Source organism: Notolepis coatsorum (genome assembly GCF_963971535.1).
Source record: "Notolepis coatsorum genome assembly, chromosome: 11".
In the NCBI taxonomy this organism is placed as follows: domain Eukaryota; kingdom Metazoa; phylum Chordata; class Actinopteri; order Aulopiformes; family Paralepididae; genus Notolepis; species Notolepis coatsorum.
In genome coordinates this window covers 128738523-128763007 of record NC_140175.1, presented here as the reverse complement: position 1 = coordinate 128763007, position 24485 = coordinate 128738523, and the positions used below count along the sequence as shown (strand labels likewise).

The 24485-nt window shown below is 42.6% G+C and overlaps 1 protein-coding gene across 1 annotated transcript; it reads left to right on the top strand.

Annotated features, from left to right (window-relative positions):
* Positions 1–206: 206 nt before the first annotated feature.
* On the top strand, positions 207–24229 carry LOC311237266 (apolipoprotein B-100-like; the record flags this gene model as incomplete). The annotated part of the gene is made up of 21 exons (XM_084325072.1): positions 207–263; positions 9526–9650; positions 10000–10085; positions 10673–11117; positions 11234–11348; positions 11469–11615; positions 12292–12503; positions 12644–12779; positions 15830–16006; positions 16120–16323; positions 16460–16630; positions 16745–16950; positions 17069–17251; positions 17356–17477; positions 17598–17844; positions 18580–18671; positions 18788–18966; positions 19178–19293; positions 19728–19828; positions 19993–22946; positions 23126–24229. The coding sequence occupies 21 exons, from the start codon at positions 207–209 to the stop codon at positions 24227–24229; spliced, it is 7179 nt and encodes a 2392-aa protein (XP_084181198.1).
* Between the last annotated feature and the right edge of the window lie 256 nt (positions 24230–24485).

Below are 24485 nucleotides of genomic sequence, written 5' to 3'. Positions count from 1 at the left end.
ATGGTCTCTCTCAACTTCGACAGGCACTTGATATGTTCTTGAGACACAGGGTCATGTTCTCCAGTTCTTTCTGAGAAGTCTGGTTCAAGAACTCTTATGTCTGAGGGAGTCATTTCTTTTACTTGGGTTCGGCTCACACAGTGTACTTCAGTTTTGAGATTAACAGAACGTTTCACACCTGCTGTTACTCGTCTCAATACTATGCGATGGCTGATTCCGATGTCTACACAGGGATTCCCATGGCCAACAATACTCCATCCAAGGTCTGTACGCTGTGCATAAGGCTGACTTTCTTCGCCAGACACAACTTCCCTTGGAAGCAGGGCTTGTGAGCAGTCGTACCCAATGAGCAGACCTACTTTACAGTCCTGCATAGGTGCAATCTTTCCTTGGAGGTGCTCTAGATGGGACCACGCTTTTGCAGTTCCATCTGTTGGTATGTGTGTTCTGTTGGCTGGAATGAAATCCCGAGTATAGACTGGTGGTAACAATATCTTCTTACCAGAGTAAAAGCCACGGATTTGTAAGTTGTCTATTCTTTCAGAGCTTACTACTGTCGTTCTTGAGGTCATAGTAGAGAGCTTGACTTTGACCTTGACTTTGGTTGCTTCCAACGCTTCTGCTACTTCCCTTATAACAAAGGTTGTGTCGCTTTGAGAATCCAACAGAGCGTAAACAAGGACTTCTTGTGTTGGTTGATCTGTGGATGAAAGCCAGACAGGAATTATTGCAGTCGTTTGTGTGTTAGCTTCATGAAGTATTACTCTATGTGAAGTAGAGTTTGTGGTTGTTTCTTTGCATTGTGTCGATTGAGGTCTTTCTTTGTACCATTGTTGACTTGTACTTGGCTTTTCTTCATTTAGCTTTAGCTTGGCTTGTGGTGGTCTTTGTCCTTCTTTGGCTCGCTCCTCATGCAGACATGTAGGATGTTGCTTGTGGCACACGTCGCACACATTCCTACTGTTGCAGCTCTTTGAGTAGTGACCAGACTTGAGACAACCAAAGCATAGCTTTCCAGCTTGAACAAACTTGACTCTGTCTGAAACAGTTTTCTCCATGAACGTCCTGCATTTATGCAAAGTATGCCCTGACTTCTCACAGAAAATACATGTTATGACAGTCTTTTCATTGGAACATGTGGTCAGTGCCTTTGCTTCAAAGCTTTGATATCTTGGGCATTTTGGTTTTTCAGTCTCACCTTGTTTTAGTGACTGTAGTGATGTAACAGGGTTGCAGGCAATTTTCGCTTCTCTTGTCAGAAACTTTACAAATTGGCTGAAGGAGGGGAATTGGTTACGCTCTTCTTCTTCTTGGATAACCATCCTGTTCCATCTCGCTGTTAGCCAATCAGGCAACTTTAAAAGAATTTTCCTGTTTTCATTACAGTCATTTAAAATGTCCAATGCCTTGATGTTGACCATGGCAGCCTCACAACTCCTGAGAAAGTCTGCAAACTCTCTGAGCTCAAAGCTGTCCTTAGATCCCATCTTGGGCCATGCTTGGAGCTTGTCTCTGTATGCTTTTGCTATTGTAAATGGATTACCATATCTCTCCTCCAAAGTCTTCCATGCTGCAACATAGGCAGATTTGGTTCCGAGTAAGAAATAGCCATCAAGTGCTTTCTTAGCTTGTCCACTTACATACCTACGGAGGTAGTATATCTTCTCCTTGTCTTCAATGCTCTTCTGATCAATCAGTATTTCAAAGGAAAGTTTCCAGTCATTGTATTTCAATGGGTCCCCACTGAATGATGAAGGTTCAGGAATTGGAATTCTGTTGACACTCAAAGCACCTGCCAGCATCTTAACAAGCTCTGCTGTACTGTCATTTGAGGAGGTGGTCACAACTTGTGGTACGGGAGACGTATACAGGGACAGAGGACTTGTGGGAGCAGGCACTTTGTTGTCTGCTACCCTCTCATGTTCTAGTACGTCTTTCCGCTCTTCTGTGGCCTCCAATTGATCGTACACAAGAATTCTTGCTCGTGCTGCATTAAGACCTTTCACTGCCTCCAAATGCTGTATCTTTCTCCGCTTTTCCTCCAGAGTCCTTTGTATAGCTCCATGTTCTTCTTCCAGTTGAGCTTTAATTTTAGCTTCCTCTTCCTCTCTCTTTATTCTTCGTTCAACCTCTTCTGTTTCTCTTTCTAAACGTTCTGCTTCTCGTTCTAAACGACGCTTTATGCCTGCTGCCTCTTGCTCAGCTATCTTCTTTTTAGCTTCTGCTTCTAGGCACTGCATTTCCAATTGTTCTTTTTCTTGTTCTTTTAACACTTCCAGAACAGCTTGGCTTGCAGCAGCATCAGCAACAGCATCTCGTCGCTTTACAGAAGAACTGCTTGAATGCACTGAGGTGCCTTTTCTGGAAGAAGTGGCAGAACCAGATTTATAAGCACTTTTCCTGGAAGAAGTGGCAGAACCAGATTTATAAGTGCTTGAGTCAAAGAGAGAGCCTGCTTCTGGCCACTCTTTCTCTCCTTCTTCTAACACACTTCCCCCCAGTCTAAATGTGGCTCTGGACACAATTATCTCAGAAATCCCTGCACACAGATCCACTCTTAGACGCGTGTCCTGGTCTGGAGTTGAGATGTCACGTAGTTGATCATAAATATGCTGCACATCATTAGAAAGACCTGTGACATCTGTAATGATATCAGTAAGCAGCTCATTAGACAAATGTTCTGTTGATTGTGATAACGGACCTTTAGAAGATTTAACTTGTGTCCTCCATTTATTGTAAATGTAATTAAATCTTTGTTGTAGCGCTTTGATCTTATCCTCCTGCATTGCTTTACCCTTCTCTGTTAGAGTTTTGGTTCTTTGAGATCGTTTTGGTACCTCTTGCTGGGCTTCAGCACCTTCTTCCTGACCTTCTTCAGGTCGGTCTTGGGAATTTGCACTATCCCTAACACTGTCCCCTACTTCAATTGCAGGCCTAATTGGCTCTGTCATTGTAAATCACTACTTTAAATTGACCAACATTTGTAAAGAAAAAATAGTAAATACACCTTTAAACCTTTAGCCTGTTTTGTACTCAAATTTGAATTAAATGCAGTACTCTCCGAGCAAATCAAATTGCTTAATTCAATTGGCTTTCAAAATAACCTCCACATATATATATTAAGCGCTTCAGAATGCTTAGGAGCATAAATATTAGATGCCAATAATAGCCTTCACCTATAAATTATACGTGCCTTTTATAGGTTATAATTTCCAAAACACACTTTAAATTAGAAATGTGTGTTCAATCAGAAAATATTTATACTTTAACGTTGACACCTTAATGTGTACAAATGGTTAGCTTCAGTTAAATTATATAGGCAAATAAGTCAAAACGTTTTTAGCACGCACACCACAGTAATTAGAATTCAGTCAAATATATTATAGAAACGTTTACAAAGCACTCTTCTTGACCTGACCACTCTTAACTTATAATGTCCAAGTCCTTTATGGCTTTATCTTGAAACGCTGCTCATTATACTGTGTGCATCTTCTTACTTCTTTGTGTTTATGCGTGTAGTGCGTATTGTTTGTGACTCATCTGTCCTTTGATGTCGGCGCGCAGGCAGCGCAACAAACAATTGTCGGGGAAAGTCCGCTGGACGCCGGCCTTAAACTTGGACTTGCTTCATCGCCCACTTGCATCGATGAACAGTCGAGTTTTCACTGTAACTCCTTCAAGCACTGCAGACACAAGTGGTTTCCTTTCGACGGGTTTATTAAAGGCTTGGTCCTCCAATCCACCGTGAAAACTTAAACAGAAACATATACGTTGCGTCAGGTCAACACAAACAATAATATACACGATATGAAAACAATACATCAGAAAAGCAAAATACAAATAAACATTAATTACCTCGTTGGCTGCATGCTACATAAAAAAGGGGTCTTGTTCTTCTGTTCTTGGTAACAGTCTTAGTGGTACACTACACATAGTCGTACACTCTTCGAATCTAGAGAGCCTGTACAACTCGTCTCACCATTCCTGCCGCTGCAGGTGTCTTAATGAGTCCCAGTCTCCCAACATCCCTGCCGCTTGCTCGCAGGTGTCTTAATCAGACCCAAATGTAACAACACAACAGCAGCCTAACGGGACACCACATATGACCAGACGTCAAAATGAATATATTATAAATTGTAGCAAATTAAATAATAAAGAAAATAAGAAATGAAACATAAATACATTCTCAAATATTACACTTACAAACTGAAATAACATAAATGATGAAACCATATAATGGCCACAGTTACAAACAGACTGGCTGCTGGTGGTGCAGGGTTGATTGAGTAGGACACCATGACTCAACAAGGCCTTCTGATAGCAGGTGGTCCGGTTAAATGTGTGCTTCTCAGTGTTTTAGCCTGTATGAAACTATTATTAAGTGGTCATCATTTGTGAAATAGTTCAGCTTTTGCTCAATAATGCTTTGGAACAGGAGATTTCTGAAATATCAAGTCAAGATGATATGCTGACCAGTTTGCTCTGATGTCTGACTGAGGATGAGAAACACTGTTTGCTCGTCATGCAAAACAGTTTATGAGTAATACAGACGTTTTGGATTGATTGTAAACTATTTATATACAGTTTCACGCTGTAAAAACCAGTTCTTTGCACTGTTGGTAGCTTATTTCACTCTATCTAATTAATTTAATTTCAAACCTTTATTTTAACTAGAAAAAAGTTAAGATTGCCCTCATTCACAGCAATGTCAGGTATAACAATAAATATTTTAAATAAATATATATAAATGATGATCTTCATACACGGGAGGAGATATTGTCTCTTTCTGCGTCCTGCCCTGCTCTATCTACGAGCCACCCCTCTAAACCACATGCAGTATTTCCTACTGAGGGCGCTTTCACATATAGTTTTGGTGGACTCAGTGCGGAATCTGTGCGGTTCGGGGGGTGAAGTTGCAACATTGTTGCATTCTTCATTTGGTTCGTCTGCATTCACACTGCAATTTGTCAAGTGCACTAAACTTTCTGAACAATGTCATGCAGTCGAAAAGGGCGCTCGTCTATTGGACACAATAGTGGAAATGTGTGTGTGTGACTGTGAGCCCTAACGTGTGTGCGTGCGCGTGCGTGTGTGTGTGTGTGACTGCAAGCCCTGTCTGACTCCAGATCAGCGGAGGCTCACAATTTTCAGTTGGTGGTAGGGTGACCAGGTGTCCCGCTTTTGGTTGTACTGTCCCACCATTTGACCGAATGTCCCGCGTCCCGCATATTGAGAGGATGTTGAAGCAAAAAAAAAAACATGGGTCTAAAAGCCCCGCCCTACAGTAAACGTAGCAACCCGCCTCTTGTCCACACACATTGCTCTGCTCGTGACGCTACCTAATTTAGCGCTCTGCTCGTGAGAGTCGTGACTCACTTCCTATATTTGGTCCGCGTTTGGTCCGATGAAGCGAACCGAGACCTACGTTTTCAGGCGGACCAGAGTTTGCGTGTTTGGTCCGCACCAGAGTTTGACTGAGCATTCACACCACCCCAAAAAAAGCGGACTATCCGAGAAAACGAACTCTGGTCCGATAGTCCGGACCAAACAGCTCTGCTGTGAAAGCATCCTGAGTCCTGTTGCAAAGCTTACAGATGTCAAAGAATAGTTGGGAGCGACGCAATCTTTCAAAACTTAAAAATGCATTGCTGCACATATTTGATTCAATAGAAAATAAACAAATAATAAAATACTTGATAATTACCACCAGCCAGAAAATGGCATTTTCTTGACTCCGAAAGGGGCAGGTGCTCAAGCACTCCTTGGGCCTTATGTGTGTTAGAGGCAGCCATGTTGGAAGAGAGACAACTAGTGTTGGAAGAGAGGACTAGAGAGCAAGGCCTCTATTCAAACCATGAGACTGGTGTTTGAAGATGAGTGTCAGTTCTTCTGATGTAATTGGGCCCTAACATTCTTAGATGTAATTTATTTAGAGATCTCCAGAGCTCGAGTAATTGCAGTCAAGGAATCTAACATTAGCTTGTGGGCGTCGGCAGCTGAGAGAGTTAAGCCAATGATCTAGCAACAGAGCGAGATGGTTGGTCCTGGGGTGGGTTTAGGGGAAATTGTGTCTTTTAGCATTATTTTTATACATTTGATATGTTTTTGTATTTTCTATAATTATATATATAAATAATTATTTTTCCTGTTCTCTTGCTTGTGACCCCAAATATTAGTTATTGTCTGTGGATCTGTTCATTATTATTGTATATTTTAATTTATTTTACTCCATCAATTATTCTTTACAAGTCAAGTCAAGAGTTTTATTTGTCACGGCATACAAGCATAGGGAAATGCGGGAGGTCATGCCCGCAGCGATGTGCAATAACAAGTACATTATTTATTATTGTGTTCTGGTATGTCTTGTTGTATGTTATGCGATTATTTTGTATTATTATAGGTTATTCTGATGCAGATCACATTCGTTTAAAATTTTTACTGAAAATGTGCCTAAAAATACATACCTAATTAACACTTTGCGTGCCACTCACAAGTTTTCTCTGAATTATTAATATGCCGTTGAAAGCCACTCACGAGATTTCTCGGATAATTTTTTTTTTTTTAGCGATCTGAAATCATATTGCATCACGCGAGCCTACCCTAGTCTACCCGAGAGCCGCCGGCGATCAGATGTGGAAAAAAGCGCCCCCTATTGTCTCCCAGATGACATAAGGGATTTTGGAATGGACTCAATGAAAATGGATGGGGAAAAAAATCCTGTACTCCACATTTTCCAGTCCACTGATGCAGCCGGGGTTACCACAGTTCATTCTGGAGCCTCTGAGCCCCGCGGAATCATGTGTTCTACTGTACACACGTTGGATCTATACACTTATCGATTTTTTCGAATGGTGATCAGGAATTGGAATATACCAGTTGGATACTGTGACGTACATGGGTACGTGGGTTGGTCATTACCATTATTACTGTATTTATGACACCATCTGAACATCAGGTTAGTATATGTAAATATGTTATGTTTTGGATGTGATGTGTGTGTGTGTTTGAATGATGGCTAATGCTGTCTCTTTTTCTCCATCAGGTGCCGCCCGTCCCTACACTGAAAAGTGCTGATTAATGGGTAACAGCTGATGACAATCACCTCAAGAGGGACGGGTGGACAGATATACCAGACAGCACACATAGTCTGGTAGTCACCAGTGTATGCGACGGACCAGTGTATACCTTATATCATATCATATTCATATTCATATAATAGTTTACTCTGAGTCTATCAGCATACCAGCATGTAATACGTTCTGAGTGTGTATCTACCTCAACTCCTTATTAAATTTGCGCATAGATTGCAGAAATACGGGAACGTTTTGATTTATATTAAAAGGCTTTGACATTGTAAAACTAAATACGTGGAATTCTGTAAGCATAATACAAGTCATATCACCCACACGATATATGCTCTGTGTCCAGAGCATGTATGTTTTTCATTCATTTAAGACACATTATTGCAAGGGTTTTGTAATACACATACACCCTGGTCTCATTGCAATGCGTTTTTTATTCTTTCTTATACAGTAGGAAGGGGAAGAACACTATATCGTGGGTGTTCATATGACTTGTATTCTGCTTACAGCTTCGAAATTCCACTTGTTTCGTTTAACGTAAAGCCTTTTAAATATAATCAAAACTTTCCTGTGTTTCTGCGGTCTGTGCGCAAAATAATAACAAGTTGAGTTACGCGGAGCGCAGTCAGTCAGTACACCCCGTATATTCCGACGATAACGCTATATAAACCATGCTGCATTCATTCGGAGATAAAGACCTATTATTCCAAATGCTATTTATAGGGTTTTGACCATAATTACACTACTGTTGCTATTTTACAATGAACTATAATGAATTACTGTTCATACAGAACATGCCAGTGTTGAAACTAATGCACAGAAGCGTATTTCCTTGTTGTAATAATATATTCTACCAACGGGCGCCAGCTACGCATGGTCCGACCTGTGCTTAAATATACGCACAAAGTCAAGCACAAGTTCAAATTGATAAATCCCACACTTTGCTTAGAAATGATCGTACGCACGGGTTACGCACATATCTGTGCGTACGCCACGTTGATAAATGAGGGCCAAGGATTCTATCAGGTAGTACTCACGCCTGTGGACATAGAAGAACTGACAAAGAGAGAGGACATCAGGTGAGCAATGAGCATATGAAGGAGTGTCAACTACACACAGCAGGCGTTAATTAGCAATCAGGGCAAATTAGAAGAGAGGAAGGGTGAAATACTCCAGGGTGGCGCTAGGACTTTTACTCCTACCAGAGAGCAAAAGACCCAAACGTTACAACTAGGTACATCAGGCGCGTAGGGCTCCACCTACCCCAAAAGTCTGGGTCCAAGCTATAACAGGCATTTTTGCTCATAGTCAGCTTGCAAAGTGACATCCCAAATCTAGTCTTGTAATTGCAGATCATTAGTCTATTGTGGCCTTGCAATTGACTCTCTCGGGTTAAACATATATGTTGAGTCCAATTTGCTAGTGGGGGAAGATGAATGTCTCTTTTTGTTTATATCTGAAATGAGTTTACACATTTCTATTCATATCTAAATTGGCTACTTTTTCTACATTGTCTACATCAGCTTTTACTTTAGCTTGCATCTCATTTGGCTTGATTTCATTGAGATGCTCTGTGGTGTTGTTCAATGTTTAAAGATCATTGTGTAAGTCACGCAATGTCATTGCTCATAAATATCAGCAAATAGCTGATTAAACAATAATCACTGAAAGATAAACATGTTATGGCAACTGTAAGCATATATTATGTATTGAGTAAGACAATGCATTAGGCATATGATTGATGCCATTTATAAACATATTAACAACCCAGGTCTGGGAAAATGGTAACATTTATTTTAAAGGACCAATTGGATATGATCTTCCTTTTTGAAACGTTGTCTTTGTTTGGGTATTTGTTTGTTATTTTAGGTGTGTGTGTGTGTGGGTGGGTGGGTGTGTGTGTGTGTGTGTGTGTGTGTGTGTGTGTGTGTGTGTGTGTGTGTGTGTGTGTGTGTGTGTGTGTGTGTGTGTGTGTGTGTGTGTGTGTGTGTGTGTGTGTGTGTGTGTGTGTGTGTGTGTGTGTGTGTGTGTGTGTGTGTGTGTGTGTGTGTGTGTGTGTGTGTGTGTGTGTGTGTGTGTGTGTGTGTGTGTGTGTGTGTGTGTGTGTGTGTGTGTGTGTGTGTGTGTGTGTGTGTGTGTGTGGGTGTGTGTGCGGGGGGGGGGGGGTTATAGCCTATATCAGTTTGTGATTTTACAACTGTTATTTTAATTGGTTACTGATTAAGACTATAAAATGATAGATACTGTTGTGTTAGAAGTGATTTGTGATTAATGTGTAGAAGTGATTTATGATTAACATGCTATTGCTGGATGGGTCAGGCGGGGGTCAAATCATGTCCATTTACATGATCAATATAAGCACCTTTCAGGTGTATCAGCACTCTGTTACCTTCCCGCTTTCATGATATAACAAAACATGATATTTTTTCATCCTTCCCATCAGCACTACCCTCTCTCCAAGATGATTAGCAGCACCCAGACCTGCAATTACAACTTTGACAACCAGAAGAAACACATGACGGCTGGAACCTGCACCGAGAAGCACATCTTCTTGCCTTTCTCTCACCAGTAAGTACCTACAGGGATACAACAATGGTACAGTCCAAACCTGCCAGTCTACAAAATGGTAGCAGTGCAAACATATAGGCTGATTCTTTCAATTGTTGGAATCTTCTTGTTTTTTGTATGTATCTACCAATGGCATGGTAGAGAACCTTTTGTTATTGTTATGGAGATACATGCATTTCGTAGCTATATAGCCATAGTATTTCATAGTATGTTTCAGAATTCTGACAAATGGTATTCCACAAAAATTCAGATCAATTAAGATGTTCTGTAATATGAAATAAATAATTTTGCCTTGTGTCAACATCATGGCTATTTGCTGACATTTTGTCGTCATTTGTTCTTAAAATAGAAATGAACATGGAGTTTCCACTGAAGTGAAACAGACTCTGACTCTGCAGGAGACCAACAAAATCAAGGACAGGGTCTTTGATCACAGTGAGTATTTGTTATTGTTTGTTTAGGTCTTTGAATATGTCAAAATATGTAAAAGTGGGCGGCTAGGTGGTGTAGTGGGCAAGGCACTCGCCACCAACGCAGGAGACGCTGGGTTCGAGCCCAGCTCTCGGCGTTGCTACCAGCTTGGCTGGTCGCTCATACTAACACAATTGGCAGTGTTAGGGGTGGGAAAGCTGGTGGGCGGGTCCTGGTTGTTGTAAACAGCGACTCCTACAGTTCGGTCGGGGCGCCTGCACAGCGAGGGAAGGATCTGGAGGGAGGTAGTGTGACCTTCTACACGTTACACTCTCCCAGTGAGAGTCTGCACGGCCAGGCTGGCTGCCGGCTGGCTGCACATGTGTCGGAGGAAAGCATGTGATAGTCTCCGGCCTCCCGGACCAACAGTAGGGGGGGGGAGTGCGCAACAACCAGGAAGGGGGTTGGGAATTGGCATAACGACTAACAGTGGGATGGGAGAAAAATCGGAAAAAGGAGGGGGGGGGGGGGGGATAATAATAAAAAAAAATATATACATGTAAAAGTTTGCAGCAAAGTCTTACTGGTTCCTGTATTATTATTCTGCAAAGATGAAGACAACCTAAAGTTCCTGCCCATGGAGGCTGTTGAGGACAAGGCCCCGGTCCAGAGCACTGAGGCTGTCATGGCCGCCATGAGGGAGCTGAACACCCTGTCTGAACACTCTATGGGTCACCAGCGTGCCGCCATCTTCCAGAGGCTCGTGTCTGAGCTTCGTGGCCTGGAGAGCCAGACCATTCGCCCTCATGCAAATGAGATGATGGAGATGTCCAACTCCCTGACGTTCCAAGCCCTGGCCCAGTGTGGTACCCCAGGCTGCAACAGTGCCCTGCTGTACATCCTCAGTACCTTCGACAGTTCTGCGTTCGACGCCGCCGTCTACGCTCTGAGTCTCCTGCCCAACCCCTCCCGTCTTATGGCCAAAGACATGCTGGACATGGCTCGGGAGAAAACGAGCAAGCCCATCATGTACGCCCTGAGCAACGTGGTCAGGAGGTCAGTAGAAACCAGCTATTTCCACTTGTGAGCGTCAAAGAAATCCATCTCACATCTCATTACGGTGACGGTGAACAGTGTGTTTATTTGCGTGTGAACGCCGTGCTGGTTTCCAGGCTGTACCAGGCCGAGGGCGTCACCCCCGAGATCACTGCCGTGTCCCAGTTCACGGCTTCTATTCTGGGCGCCGATTGCGCCGGGGAGAAAGAGTTGACCTTATTGGCTCTGAGGGTAAGCAACCATTTATGAAATCGAGCCCTAAATGCACTCCTTATAATCAAACGCTATAAGAACATATCCAGTTACTGACATGTTTTTCTGTGTTCCTATCCTATTCCATCCAATTTGCAGGTTGTTGGTAACATAGGAGATGCTATGGAGGCTGCGGATCCCAGTGTAAAGACCACCCTTCTGACGTGCATGAGACAGCCGGCCGCCGCGCTGTCCGTCCAGCTGGCTGCCATCCAGGCCTTCAGACGCATGTCTGTAACCGAGGAGGTAAATAACCAGCAAGACCCTTTTGAAGGTCAATACAGCAGGCAGTGATGTACCTGAACATATTCAACGAACGATCGTTCATGAACTTGTTCATATTTTGGGCGAACGTCAACTGAACGTACTGTGTTTCCGCTAGATGAACGTAATTGTGAACACGTTCATTCTCGGCGCTCTATCACAGTATAACTTCGTTCAAAAGTGTGCCAGATTTGGGATGGCCGCACGGGCGCACACACACACAAACACACCGAAAGGTTTCGGTGTGTGCGTGTTGCGTGCAGAGAGAGAGACTCGTTACGCAGGCCGCCCCTTCAAGGCAATGGTCGGGGAAACACTGATAAATAATCACAGTGTGATGGAAATGCCAGTATTCTGATTGCTGTCTGTGGTTCTACATGGGTTGTGGCAATAATTTTGACAAATAATAGCTTGCAGCAACATATTGAAAAAAGAACTATAAACTAGTTCATTTTTTAAACCATGAACTTTAGTTAAACATTTTTTATTATGAACTGAACTAGTTCATTTTAAAATGTGTGAACTGTGAACTGAACTAGTTAATGTAGAAAGTGAACTTTCCCAACACTGACAGTAGGAATAAGTTATAGTTTTTAGACAAACCTCCTCCCTCCCATAATACATCAACGGATAAGTGTCTGCATGTGTGCCTCTACAGGTGCGCTCTAACATCCAGGGAGTCAGCCAGTATGCCATGGAAGCGGTGCAGAAGCGCATCGCAGCCTACCTGATTTTGATGAGGCATCCTGAAGCCAGTGACCTGGAGTTGGTGAGGAAGGTGCTCACCCAGGAGCAGGATGCGCAGGTCAAGGCCTTTGTGACCTCTCACATCTACAACATCATCAACTCCGAGGATCCTGAGACCCAGAAGTAAGAGTCCCTTGGAAGTGTCAGATGCAATTTGCTGAATAGAAACTCTCACCTTATATTATTCAGGCCTATTGGACCAACGATGCTGATTTATTTAACCAGCTAACTGACATTGACTTATTTAACGTGTTTCTTCTCAGGCTGGGTAGTAAGATCCTGAAAGTCCTGCAGGGCAATGACGTCAACGTCATCTTTGATCCTTCTAGCCAGTTGCCTAGGGAGGTGTTGCTGGAAACTACCTTGAAAGCCGTTGGCTACAATATGGATATCTGGGAGGTAAATTAAACTATGACCTATATGCATAATATACATATACATATATATATTAGTGCTGTCAATCGATTACAATATTGAATCTGATTAATGGCATGATTGTCCATAGTTAACTTGTGATTAATCGCATTAAAAAAATTTAAATAAAATGTATTTACCTTAACACTTTCGGGGCCATTTGGATCCGTCTAAAATCACTGTAGATGGCCAGCATATCATAATAGACTTGCACAGTCCGTGTGGCTGTTTGTAGAGCTAAATCTATACTTTATAGTATTGCTATCTGTCCATTCTCATTGTCAATTGAGACCATAAACCGTCCCTTCAAAATGGCTTAAAGAAATAATTTTTTAATCAATACGATCTCATTTTATAGCGTCTTGAATATAAGCGTTATAAGGGATTTCGGCTAGGATGTTTCCTGGAAGGCGAGAGACATGCCGCTAAGCTACTAACGTTAAATCCAGTGGCATTTCGGATATACAGAAGTTACAGTTAAAACTCAAACTGCATATGATCGGTATTGATGGTCCACCATGAATGCATGAAGGGGCGGGGGACGTCGTTTCTGATGATTGATTACCAATAACCGTGTTAGCCTCAGTAGCCACATTCATTGATCGAGTGGATGGCTATCAAAACAATGCCTGATCAGCGTGTAATTTACGTGAAAAAGATCTTACCGTGGGCCGGTTGGATCCCCCAGAGCATTTCCCAGTTATCGATCGCCATCTGGTAGATTGATATGTCCATTGGCTGATGATAAATTTGTTTACTGCATAGTGAAATCCGCGTCCCAAAACGTATTCCGTGCAACAGGCTATAGGCATCATAGATATCTATATAGAACACTAGATAGCTTACCCGCGCTGCCGGCCAATGTAGAGCGACGTCGTCGTAGGGCGGCCATCTTGCTCGAGGCAGCTCAGCTACTGATAACATTAATGTCTACTTTTTTTACTTAAAGGCATTTTTATTTTATTCTTTTTACAAACCGCTTGAATCATAGCCACGTTAATAATGCTTGTAATAAACCAAACCGTTTGTAAATCCGTCAATATTTCAGCGAGTATATTTTTGTCTGTGCAGCTCACTCACCCTCACTCAAGGCTGACTGGGGCAAGATGGCGGCGGTTCAGTGACGCTGGTGACTACGCCTTAAGATATCTAGTGTTCTATATATATCTATGATAGGCATCGCTTCAGGTTAGTAGAAAACTACATTGGAAATCCAGAAAAAACAAGACAACTTCTGCCACAGGGAACACTGCATTATCGAGATAGCGCCCCTAAGCGGATCTGGCCGGTAATGCACTTTTTCGAATTCAAAGAGTAGGGTACTTCTGCAGTGCCGCTCGGCGACCTTTATTAAAGGTTATTAAATGGAATAAAAGCCAAAAAAACCTTGCCACGGAGATGTCCGTGGTTGGTTCTTTAGGCATGGATTCGAACCATGGATTTATCCGTGGTTCGTCCCCAATGTGTTAAACAGATATTTTTCAGGTTCCAAGTTTTAATACTTACTTTTACTACTTATCAACATGAGTCAACAAATGCTTGCTTTATGCAGCCATTTAACACAAAAGGATGACCCTCATGGATTGCAAATTTGCATCAAATTCAAAACAGAATGATGCACAAAATAACTTAAAATAAAATAATAATTTAAAACAATGAATAAAGTGTGCATGAAATAATAGGGGAAAGAAAATGTTAGGAACGTGTTACATTCACCCACACAAGGGCTGAGGACTCACACCCCACCCCCCTCTCTCTCACACACACTCCCAGCTCTCTTTCTCTCTTGCCCCTTCCTCATCTCTCTCACCCCCCTCTCTCTCTCTCTCTCACACACACACACACACACACACACACACACACACACACACACACACACACACACACACACACACACACACACACACACACACACACACACACACACACACACACACACACACACACACACACACACACACACACACACATTGAGTCAGAAACAAACATAGTATCAATGAGAGTATCAATAATACACCTGAGTGAAGAAAAAAAAATAGTGGCGTTAATAGAATCGGGCGTTAATACCACGTTAACTTTGACAGCCTTAATTATATATATATAACGCCCGATTCTATTAACGCCACTATTTTTATATATATATATCTAAATCTAAATCTGTTTGTCTTGTTGGTCTGTAGATTGTAAATCTGTTTGTCTTGTTGTTCTGTAGATTGTAACTCTATTTGTCTTGTTGTCTGTAGATTGTAAATCTGTTTGTCTTGTTGTTCTGTAGATTGTAACTCTATTTGTCTTGTTGTCTGTAGATTGTAAATCTGTTTGTCTTGTTGGTCTGTAGATTGTAAATCTGTTTGTCTTGTTGTTCTGTAGATTGTAACTCTATTTGTCTTGTTGTCTGTAGATTGTAAATCTGTTTGTCTTGTTGTTCTGTAGATTGTAACTCTATTTGTCTTGTTGTCTGTAGATTGTAAATCTGTTTGTCTTGTTGGTCTGTAGATTGTAAATCTGTTTGTCTTGTTGGTCTGTAGATTGTAACTCTATTTGTCTTGTTGTCTGTAGATTGTAAATCTGTTTGTCTTGTTGTCTGTAGATTGTAACTCTATTTGTCTTGTTGTCTGTAGATTGTAAATCTGTTTGTCTTGTTGTCTGTAGATTGTAAATCTGTTTGTCTTGTTGGTCTGTAGATTGTAAATCTGTTTGTCTTGTTGTCTGTAGATTGTAAATCTGTTTGTCTTGTTGGTCTGTAGATTGTAAATCTGTTTGTCTTGTTGGTCTGTAGATTGTAAATCTGTTTGTCTTGTTGGTCTGTAGATTGTAAATCTGTTTGTCTTGTTGGTCTGTAGATTGTAAATCTGTTTGTCTTGTTGGTCTGTAGATTGTAAATCTGTTTGTCTTGTTGGTCTGTAGATTGTAAATCTGTTTGTCTTGTTGGTCTGTAGATTGTAAATCTGTTTGTCTTGTTGGTCTGTAGATTGTAAATCTGTTTGTCTTGTTGGTCTGTAGATTGTAAATCTGTTTGTCTTGTTGGTCTGTAGATTGGCATGGAAGGCAAGGGCTTTGAGACAACCATTGAGCTTCTGTTTGGGAAGAACGGATTCTTCCCAGACACCGTCTCCAAGGCCATGTACTTGGCTGGAGATAAGATGCCAGACAAGATCAATGCGGTTCTTGAGAAATTGTCTCCACTCGAGGGAGCTGAGGGACTGAGGAAGGTAATTACTCATCATGAATCTATGTTTCTCTCCTACATGCTGTTTTTCAGTGTTGTTTGATAAAATATTAAATAAAAAGTGCTAATATTCCCCCAATGACACTCTTTATTAAGGTGCGCGATAACATCGTAAGGGAAATTGTCCATCATTTCAACAAACTGGCAAAGGAGCTGCAGACTCAGGACTCACCAGAGGCCATGACCTACCTGAAGATGATGGGAGCTGCACTCGGTTACATCAAGGGCACCGACTTCCAATTCATCGCTCAAAACGCAGCAATGTACGCTGAGGTTCTACTGATGACTATGCCAACACAGGTACTATTTATCATTCTCACACATAATAGTAACAGCTGCTGAATTTATCTCAAGCCCCACCCCTTTTTCATGATTCTCCAACCACAACAGTTGCTGGTGATAGAGAACCTTCAATTTATCTATATATTTGTTTCAGGCCATGAAGAAACAACTGATGTCCAGCACTGAAAATGAGATCTTCGCCCATTACATCTTCATGGACAACAAGTTCTCTCTCTCGACTGCATCTGGTTTCCCTCTCAAGTTCGCTCTGTCTGGTACCTTCGCTCCCGGAGCAAAGGGAGGAATCCGCATTTCACCAGACGTGGTATAATATCCTACTCTTTATGGTCAACCGTCTTACAATGTTCCGTCAAAATAACCCGTGCCCTGATTCTGAGGCTGCTTACGTGTAACACGATATCAATTTGTTTGCTTGTAGAAAGAAGTGTCCTTCATGCCCTCTGTGGGAATGGAGTTTGTGACCCAGATGGGAGTCCACGTCCCAGAGTTTTACTCTTCTGTCGTTGAGATGCATACCAACCTGTACCACGAGAGTGCTCTCAATGCCAAGATCACCATGGTGGCCGACCAGGTCAAGCTGACCCTCCCTGCCCCACAGGGTAAAACCCAGCTCTTCAGAATCAGGTACATTTAAATAACAAGAGGGGAAACAGATATTGATATCAACATAAATATTATGTTCCATAATAGGTTATGGAGAAAAGAGGAAAGTTATTAAGCTGTTTGTTTATTCTTTTAATAGCAACCGAATGCTGACTGTCACGTCTGATGGGGTCACTCTGATCCCACCAAAGGATGAGGGCAGGACTAATGTTGTGAATTGCAACCCTCTCTTCACTGGAGTCAAGTACTGCACCACGGGCACAGTCCGGTACTCTGTTGCTGGTGTTAACGCTCCTTACTTCCCCCTCAGTGGAGAGACTAAGTACGTTTTAATGTGGACACTCAGTTTGCTCACATGATTATCATCAATGCAATACTATTAAGCGATTAAGCACTAACATTCTTAACTTGATCTTTACCCTGTAGGTTCGCTGTGGATATCGAGCCCACCGCTGAGGTCGCAGAGTACACTGCCACCATTGCTTACAAACGCCTCAGTGAAAGCGACGAGGAGGTTGATTCTTGGACGATGATCCTGAAAGCAGAACGTACGGACATCCTTGCTCAATATACGTAATACAGTATATAGTCAACGTATTGATCGTGTATATCAAACTGCGTCAACTAATGTCACGCACATCATCGTCTCGTTCTCTCTGTAGCTTTAGATGATCAGCCCACCATCAAGGCCATGGCCACAGCCACCATGAAGTACAACAGGAACTGGGATAACTGGAACAGGAACGTCATCACCGCCGATATCCAGATCCCGGACTACGACGTGGAGGCCGGCATCAGGGTTGGCATCGCAAACAGCTTTGTCAAGGACAAATACTCTGGAGATAGCAGGACATCCATCACTCTGGAGATCTCCAACAAGAACATCCCCCAACTGTCTCTGATCGGCCGTGCCAAGTAAGTGACCCAATAACGCAAGAAATATCTTTGATCAAATATTTTTGAAGTGTATATACATTGCATGACAAATATGAAGGAATGTAAACACATTACAAGTCCACACTACATGGACCATCTTCAGGCAGACATTTTTAAATAAATGAATTGTATGACTATAATGGCCTGATTCCATGCTCCACAGCTTTGAAGTAGTGAATGATAGCCTCGACCAGCCAAGCATTTTCTATGATGCTGCAGGTTCAGCTCCTGGTCCCGTCCCTCCACACCGATGCTGCCATTACTGTTAGGATGAGAATTAAGGGTGAGTAGGTGAGTTCCAATTGTTGTAGGCAATCACAGATACGGAGAAGGTATACTCTTGAACAGGTTCGACTTTAATAGTAAAGAACACAAAGAGTAATACTAGGATACTATGCCAAGGGCAAAGGAACGAGAGAATAGATAATGGAGCTTAGTGGTGGTCCAGAACTGGAATCGGCCGCGTTATCTCCGAACGCCTATAGTGAAGACCTGACGAATGACAAGCAGAGGAAAGGAATGTTAAATAGCCACCAAATACCAACATTCCACACACACCCCTGTGACAGCCAATCAGAAGCCAACCCCTAAGTGACAGCACTAAATGACAGGGAAAAACAAGTGACAGCAGTCAGGTGACAGATGACAGAGAAGGTGGGTGGTTCCCGACCGTAGTCAGGAACCAGAATCGTAACACATTACTGCCACCAGCAGATTCAGTCCAACTCATGGCCAACTCACCATGGAGGTCAAGAGTGACATCATGTTCCTGCAAACCTCCTCTGTTCTCACCTTCAAATATTGCGGTACACTGGTTGATCAAATACGACTGTTTCTGGATTTAGAAGGACAATGTCTTCAGGGATTTGTTCAAATTGAGTTTCATGGTTGTTGATTGCTAAAATGATATGCATTATTTCAGATGAGAAGAGGAAGGCTGAGATTCAGCTGATGTCCAACGTGAACGCTGATATGAAGGCCCTCGTACCTTACAATGAAGGCCTTCAGGCCTGGCTGACACAGCTCACAGAAGACATTATGGACCAGCAGCTGGTCATAAGCGACATGGAACCACGTCACGTCTTTGACAAGGCTCTTGAGGTGAGAAAAATGAAGGCGTTCAGTTTAAAAGTGCCAGAAAATCCATTGTGAAAGATTATATTAAATATAATTAATTAATCAATATTGGGGAAAAGAACATATAGCTTCCACAAAATTATTTTCATGCATTTAACTTTTTCTAGCTATTATTTTGTATAGGCAGGTGAATATCTCTTTCTGAGACACAATCATGATCATTTGTTTTTAACAGGTTGGCAATATGTGGATGGACAAGATCACCACTGATGTTCCTTATGTTGAGACTCTGAAAAACAGTATGGCCGAGCTGGCAATGCCCACCATGCCTGAGGAACTGTTCATGGCATTGTAAGTAAAACTCAATGCATCCTGGTGTCATCAATGCATTTCCCATGTGCCTCTTAGATTAGAAATTCTAAGAAATGTTCATTCATCATGAAAAACCTTTAACTGTATTTCTATCTAATCACAGAATATACACATATTCTTTCTAAGAACAATGAAATACTCATTGAATCCAGCCATATAAAGTCTGTCTGTCTGTCTGTCTGTCTGTCTGTCTGTCTGTCTGTCTGTCTGTCTGTCTGTCTGTCTGTCTGTCTGTCTGTCTGTCTGTCTGTCTGTCTGTCTGTCTGTCTGTCTGTCTGTCTGTCTTTCTTTCTTTCTTTCTTTCTTTCTTTCTTTCTTTCTTTCTTTCTTTCTTTCTTTCTTTCTTTCTTTCTTCTTTCTTTCTTTCTTTCTTTCTTTCTTTCTTTCTTTCTTTCTTTCTTTCTTTCAACTAGTGAGAGCACATTGAAACTCTACGAGGACTATCCTAGCTACACAGCCAAGTTCAAAGTAATGGCTGACAGTCCTATCGAACTCCTCTCCTTCACATCTGAGGGTAAATTTATCTTTCTCATTACCTATATCAGAGGAATTATATAATGACTCTATAATGCTGGTGTTTAACTATATCAATATAAATATATAATGTCAATATGTAAACAATATAATATGCAGTGTTTCATAATTTTACTAATTTGCCTTGTGTATCTTGTTTTACAGGAACTGCAGAGTTTAGTGACACACCAGATACTCTGAAGGTTGGCATCAATGGAAACCTGAAGCACAAGCTCATGGACACAAGCTTTAGTTTAACGGAAACCATTGCTATCTTAGACAAAGTCATGTTAACTGGTAGCTGCAATTTCCAGGCCACCTGCCCTCTGGGTGTGCAAACATCCATGGACATCACCTCCCAGTGCTCCCTGGACTCAGACATGCTCACTGGAGATACAAACATGGAGGGAAGTGTAACCATTGGCCATGCAACTGTTAGCACCTCCTTCTCCCATACATTTGCTGTTGAGCCAGTAAAGAAAGAAGCAAGAACCGAGTCCACACTGAGGCTGAAATCTCCAACCCTGGAGTTTTTGAACAAGATCAAGGCAGGGTATGCTGATGAGCAGCTTCTGATTGAGTCCAACACCAACATGGACGATGATACTGAGAACCGTGCCTACTGTTTGCTGTCTGGGTCCGTGAACCCCTCTGGCGTGGAGATTAACGCTGATGCCTCCCTAAACATATTTGAAAGCCGTGCCTCTCACAAAGCAACACTGACCCTGAATGAGGATGGCCTTAGTACCAGATGTACCACAACTGCACAGAGGAGTCCAATGACCTTTGAGAATGTCTTCCATGGAGGGTTTGACGCCTCTGGATCTACCATGGCCATCACCACTAAGGGAGCCATTGGGGAGAACACAGCTGAAGTCAATGCTGAGGGGAAGCTTGGAACATCTGAGGCCTATCTGAACAGTGTGTTCAAGGGCAACCTCTTAGGTAGCAACTGCAACACCAGGAACAGGGTGAGCCTCATATTAAATGAAGATGGCTTGACCTTCTCCAACAACCTGGTTGGATCTTTTGATGATGATTTGAAGACTGACAGCACACACTCCCTGACTCTCACTCTTCGATCCCTGGCCGTCCGATCCAAGACTGACAACGTCCTTTATGACAACTACTACAAGCATGACATCACAGCTGATTTGGGACATTTCACTGCCGCAGTTGTCATGAACAGTGACCTGAAGATCATGGATGTCAACTTTGTGAATGAAGCCCAGTATAATGCAGAGCCCTACAAGATGGATCTGACCGGAACATCAGTGGGGATCTTCTCTGGGGAGGAGTTTAAGCACGCCTTTGAAATCACATTCGCTGACATGACCTTCACAGCAAAGTGTAACACCAATGGTAAACTCCTGGGAACTCAAATGGCTCATACCACAGACATGGAGATTGCTGGTCTGAACATGAAGTTCAACAGTGTGGCTAACTTCAACTCGCCATCTCTTCGTCTTGACAGCACTGTCACAACGGTTGCTGAGCCCTTCACACTAAATATCGATGCTCTTTTCAACTCAAATGGAACAGTGCATCTGTATGGAGAGCAGAGTGGTGAACTGTACAGCAAGTTCCTTCTGAAGGCAGAACCCCTGGCTTTCACACAGTCATTTGAATGCAGGGCTTCAACCACTCATGAATTGGAAAATGGAGACTCCGTTAAGATCCATATTGACAACAAGTTCAACAGCCTGTTGACCCCACAAGAGCAGAGTGTAACACTGAAGATGACATCCAAGCTGAACGACCACACTTACGATCAGGAAATGAATGCCTACAACAATGCAGAGAAAATGGGACTAGAGGTGATAGGAGCTGCCTCCACCAATATGTTGAACAGCGTTGGTGAGAACCAAGACTACTCCATCTCTGGATCTGTGAAGTATGACAAGAATAGCGATTTCTTCCAGATTCCATTCGTTGAGCATCTGCCCACACTTGAAGAAATGAAAGATGTAATCATGAGGCTGATGGAAGACAGCATTCAGACGCTGAGGGATATTAATTTCAAGTATGACATCAGAGGCTACTACTTTGAACTTTTTCTTAACTCAATGAAAAGTTACATCACCACCATGTTACCCCCTCCATTTGTGGTCCACGCTAAGATTGTTAACATGCTGAGAACAGTCGTGGACAGTATCATGGGGTGGATGAAGAGCTTTAACTTTACTGTCAAGTTCAATGTAATCCATTCCAAGATTGAAGAGCTTCTGTCCAACTATGAGATTGAAATAGTTGAAATTATGAGGCACTACCAAGTCAGGGAAAAGATTCAGGCTGCAATCGCCGCTCTGAAGTCAATTGACATCGCAGATCTGCTTAACCAACGTATTGCCCCTGTGAAGGATCTGGTGAATGAGCTGTATACCTTTGACTTCCCACAAATGGTTGATGACATCGGTGTATACTTTGAAGGATTGTTCCAGAAAATTAGGTCTTTTGATTATGAAACATTCACCTTGGAGCTGAAAGAGAAATTATCTGAAATAAGCCAGATTTCCTGTTTCGGAAAACTCCACGGAGAGTTCAGAATTGTTTCACCTGACTACACTCTCAGGACCACTGCTGAGCTGCAGAACACCACCACTACTCCTCTCACACCCGAGTTCACAGTGAACCTCAACTCACGTGCCATATCTACGGTTGATCTCTTGGCACACACTCTGGACGCCAGTGCTCACATTGCTGTGCCCAAGATGAATCGTGTGTCCGTCTCTGAGAAGGTCAAAGCTGTACACACCGCGTTCAGCATCGACCACCAGGGAACGGTGACTTTGAACGGTGACTACGGCCTTTCAGTTCAGGCTTCCGGTAAGACTACTGCCGAACTGGTGGGAAGGATCGAGGGAACTCTCTCCAACTCTGTCATTGCTTTGGTCACACCCTCTGAGCTTATGTTTGACACCAAGAACAAGTGGAACATCAAGCTTGTCCTTCCATTCCAGCTGCCTATGCTGACTATGGAGGTCGACCAGGAGATGTTTGTAAACCCACAGGAAGGACTCATTGTCTCTGTGTCCTCCCCATCCACTGGACTCCTTGGATTCCAAGTACAGACTAAGCACCCAGTCCAAGTGAAAGGAAGACTCTATGGCTGCTACCCGGTAAGACTCATATATGTTATGTCATATATATGAATGAATATTTAATTAATTGATTTAAATGAATTGATTACTAATCATTTGTTTTTGTGAGTTCAATTAAGCTGATCATGTCAACATAAACCGCTCCGGTATGGTCTTTATTTATCTGAATATTTTCCCTTTTTCCTTCTTTCACATAGTCCGAGCCTACAAATAACGTTGATATCTTGGCCGTGAGGATGTCTGTGCTGAGCATTCATGCAACATGGAATACAGATCTCCCTTATGAGATGATGCTGGGACTGAAGGAGAGGGTGCCTAATGTCGTGTCAGCAGAATCCTTCCAGGAGATTGTGTCTGATCCCATTGCCAAGACATACAATGCAATCATCAGACTTGTTGGCATTCTAGAGAGTTCTTTTGAGCAGGTTAAAGAGCAGGCCAATGTAGTGTTCAGGACTCTGGCAGACAACTTTGATGATTTTAATATGTCTGATGTGACCACCAAGGTTTTAGAAAGCACCATGTTAGTCCTCAGGGAGTACCAGAAGCATGTCCAATTGGTGCTTGATGCTGCCGTCAGGTTCCTGAGAGAAATCAAGTTCCAGTTCCCTGGATTTGAAGAGAAGCTGTCTGGACTTGAAGTCTACCAGAAGTTTAGCGCCCTTGTAGCCGGTGTGTCTGAAGAGGCTATCATTAAGGTCCCAGAGTTCTTTGCCTTCAAATTCGAAACCATCCTTGACTATATCAGAAGCATTACATTCACTCTCCCTGGCTCTAGCTACAGCGTGAGTGGAGGAGAAATCCTAGATGACCTGTTGGTAGCACTGGAGAAAGTCCAGACCCAGATAATCGTCATTGTACGGAAACTGGGAGATATCCAGCTGGATGACACCATTGAGAGGTTGTCTGCATTCACGCATGTTACTGTTGAGAAAACTGAGGAACTCTTCACCTCCCTAGCATCTAATGATTTAGAGCAGCTCTTCACTTGGTTGAGTGACGTCTACACTGATGCCATCAACTCCAAAGTCCTTGCCGATATCACAGAGCAGGTCCATGAGGCCAGAAGAATTATTGTGGAATACATCACTGTCATCAGAGAAAAGCTCCAGGATATGTTTGCCGGTATGTCCATTGAGCAACTGATTGACTCCATGGTGAAACACTTGAATGCTTTCCACAACAAGGTCATTGAGTTCCTGAAGGAGGTCACAAAAGATGCTGAGTATTTTGTGAGAGTGAGTGACAGACAGATCGACATTGTCATTCCTTTTCCATTCATTGCAAATCCAACTGAATAGCTGTATAAGGCTTTGTGTCCAGACGGACCGCTTTGAAAAGCAAAAAAAAAAAGCTCAGAGCGTTTGCTCGATGTTGATTGGTCGGTCGAAAAAAGTTACCTTGATGAGCGGCTCTCCTCTCCAAAAGTTTAACTAGTTTCAACTTTATGTGCTGGGAACGCTCCGCCCAAAAACGCCAGCCGCCAAGAGCGCTAAAACGCGAGGCGCAGCGCTGGGAAAAGGAACGCGCCTGTCGCGTCTGTAGCATAGAAATTAA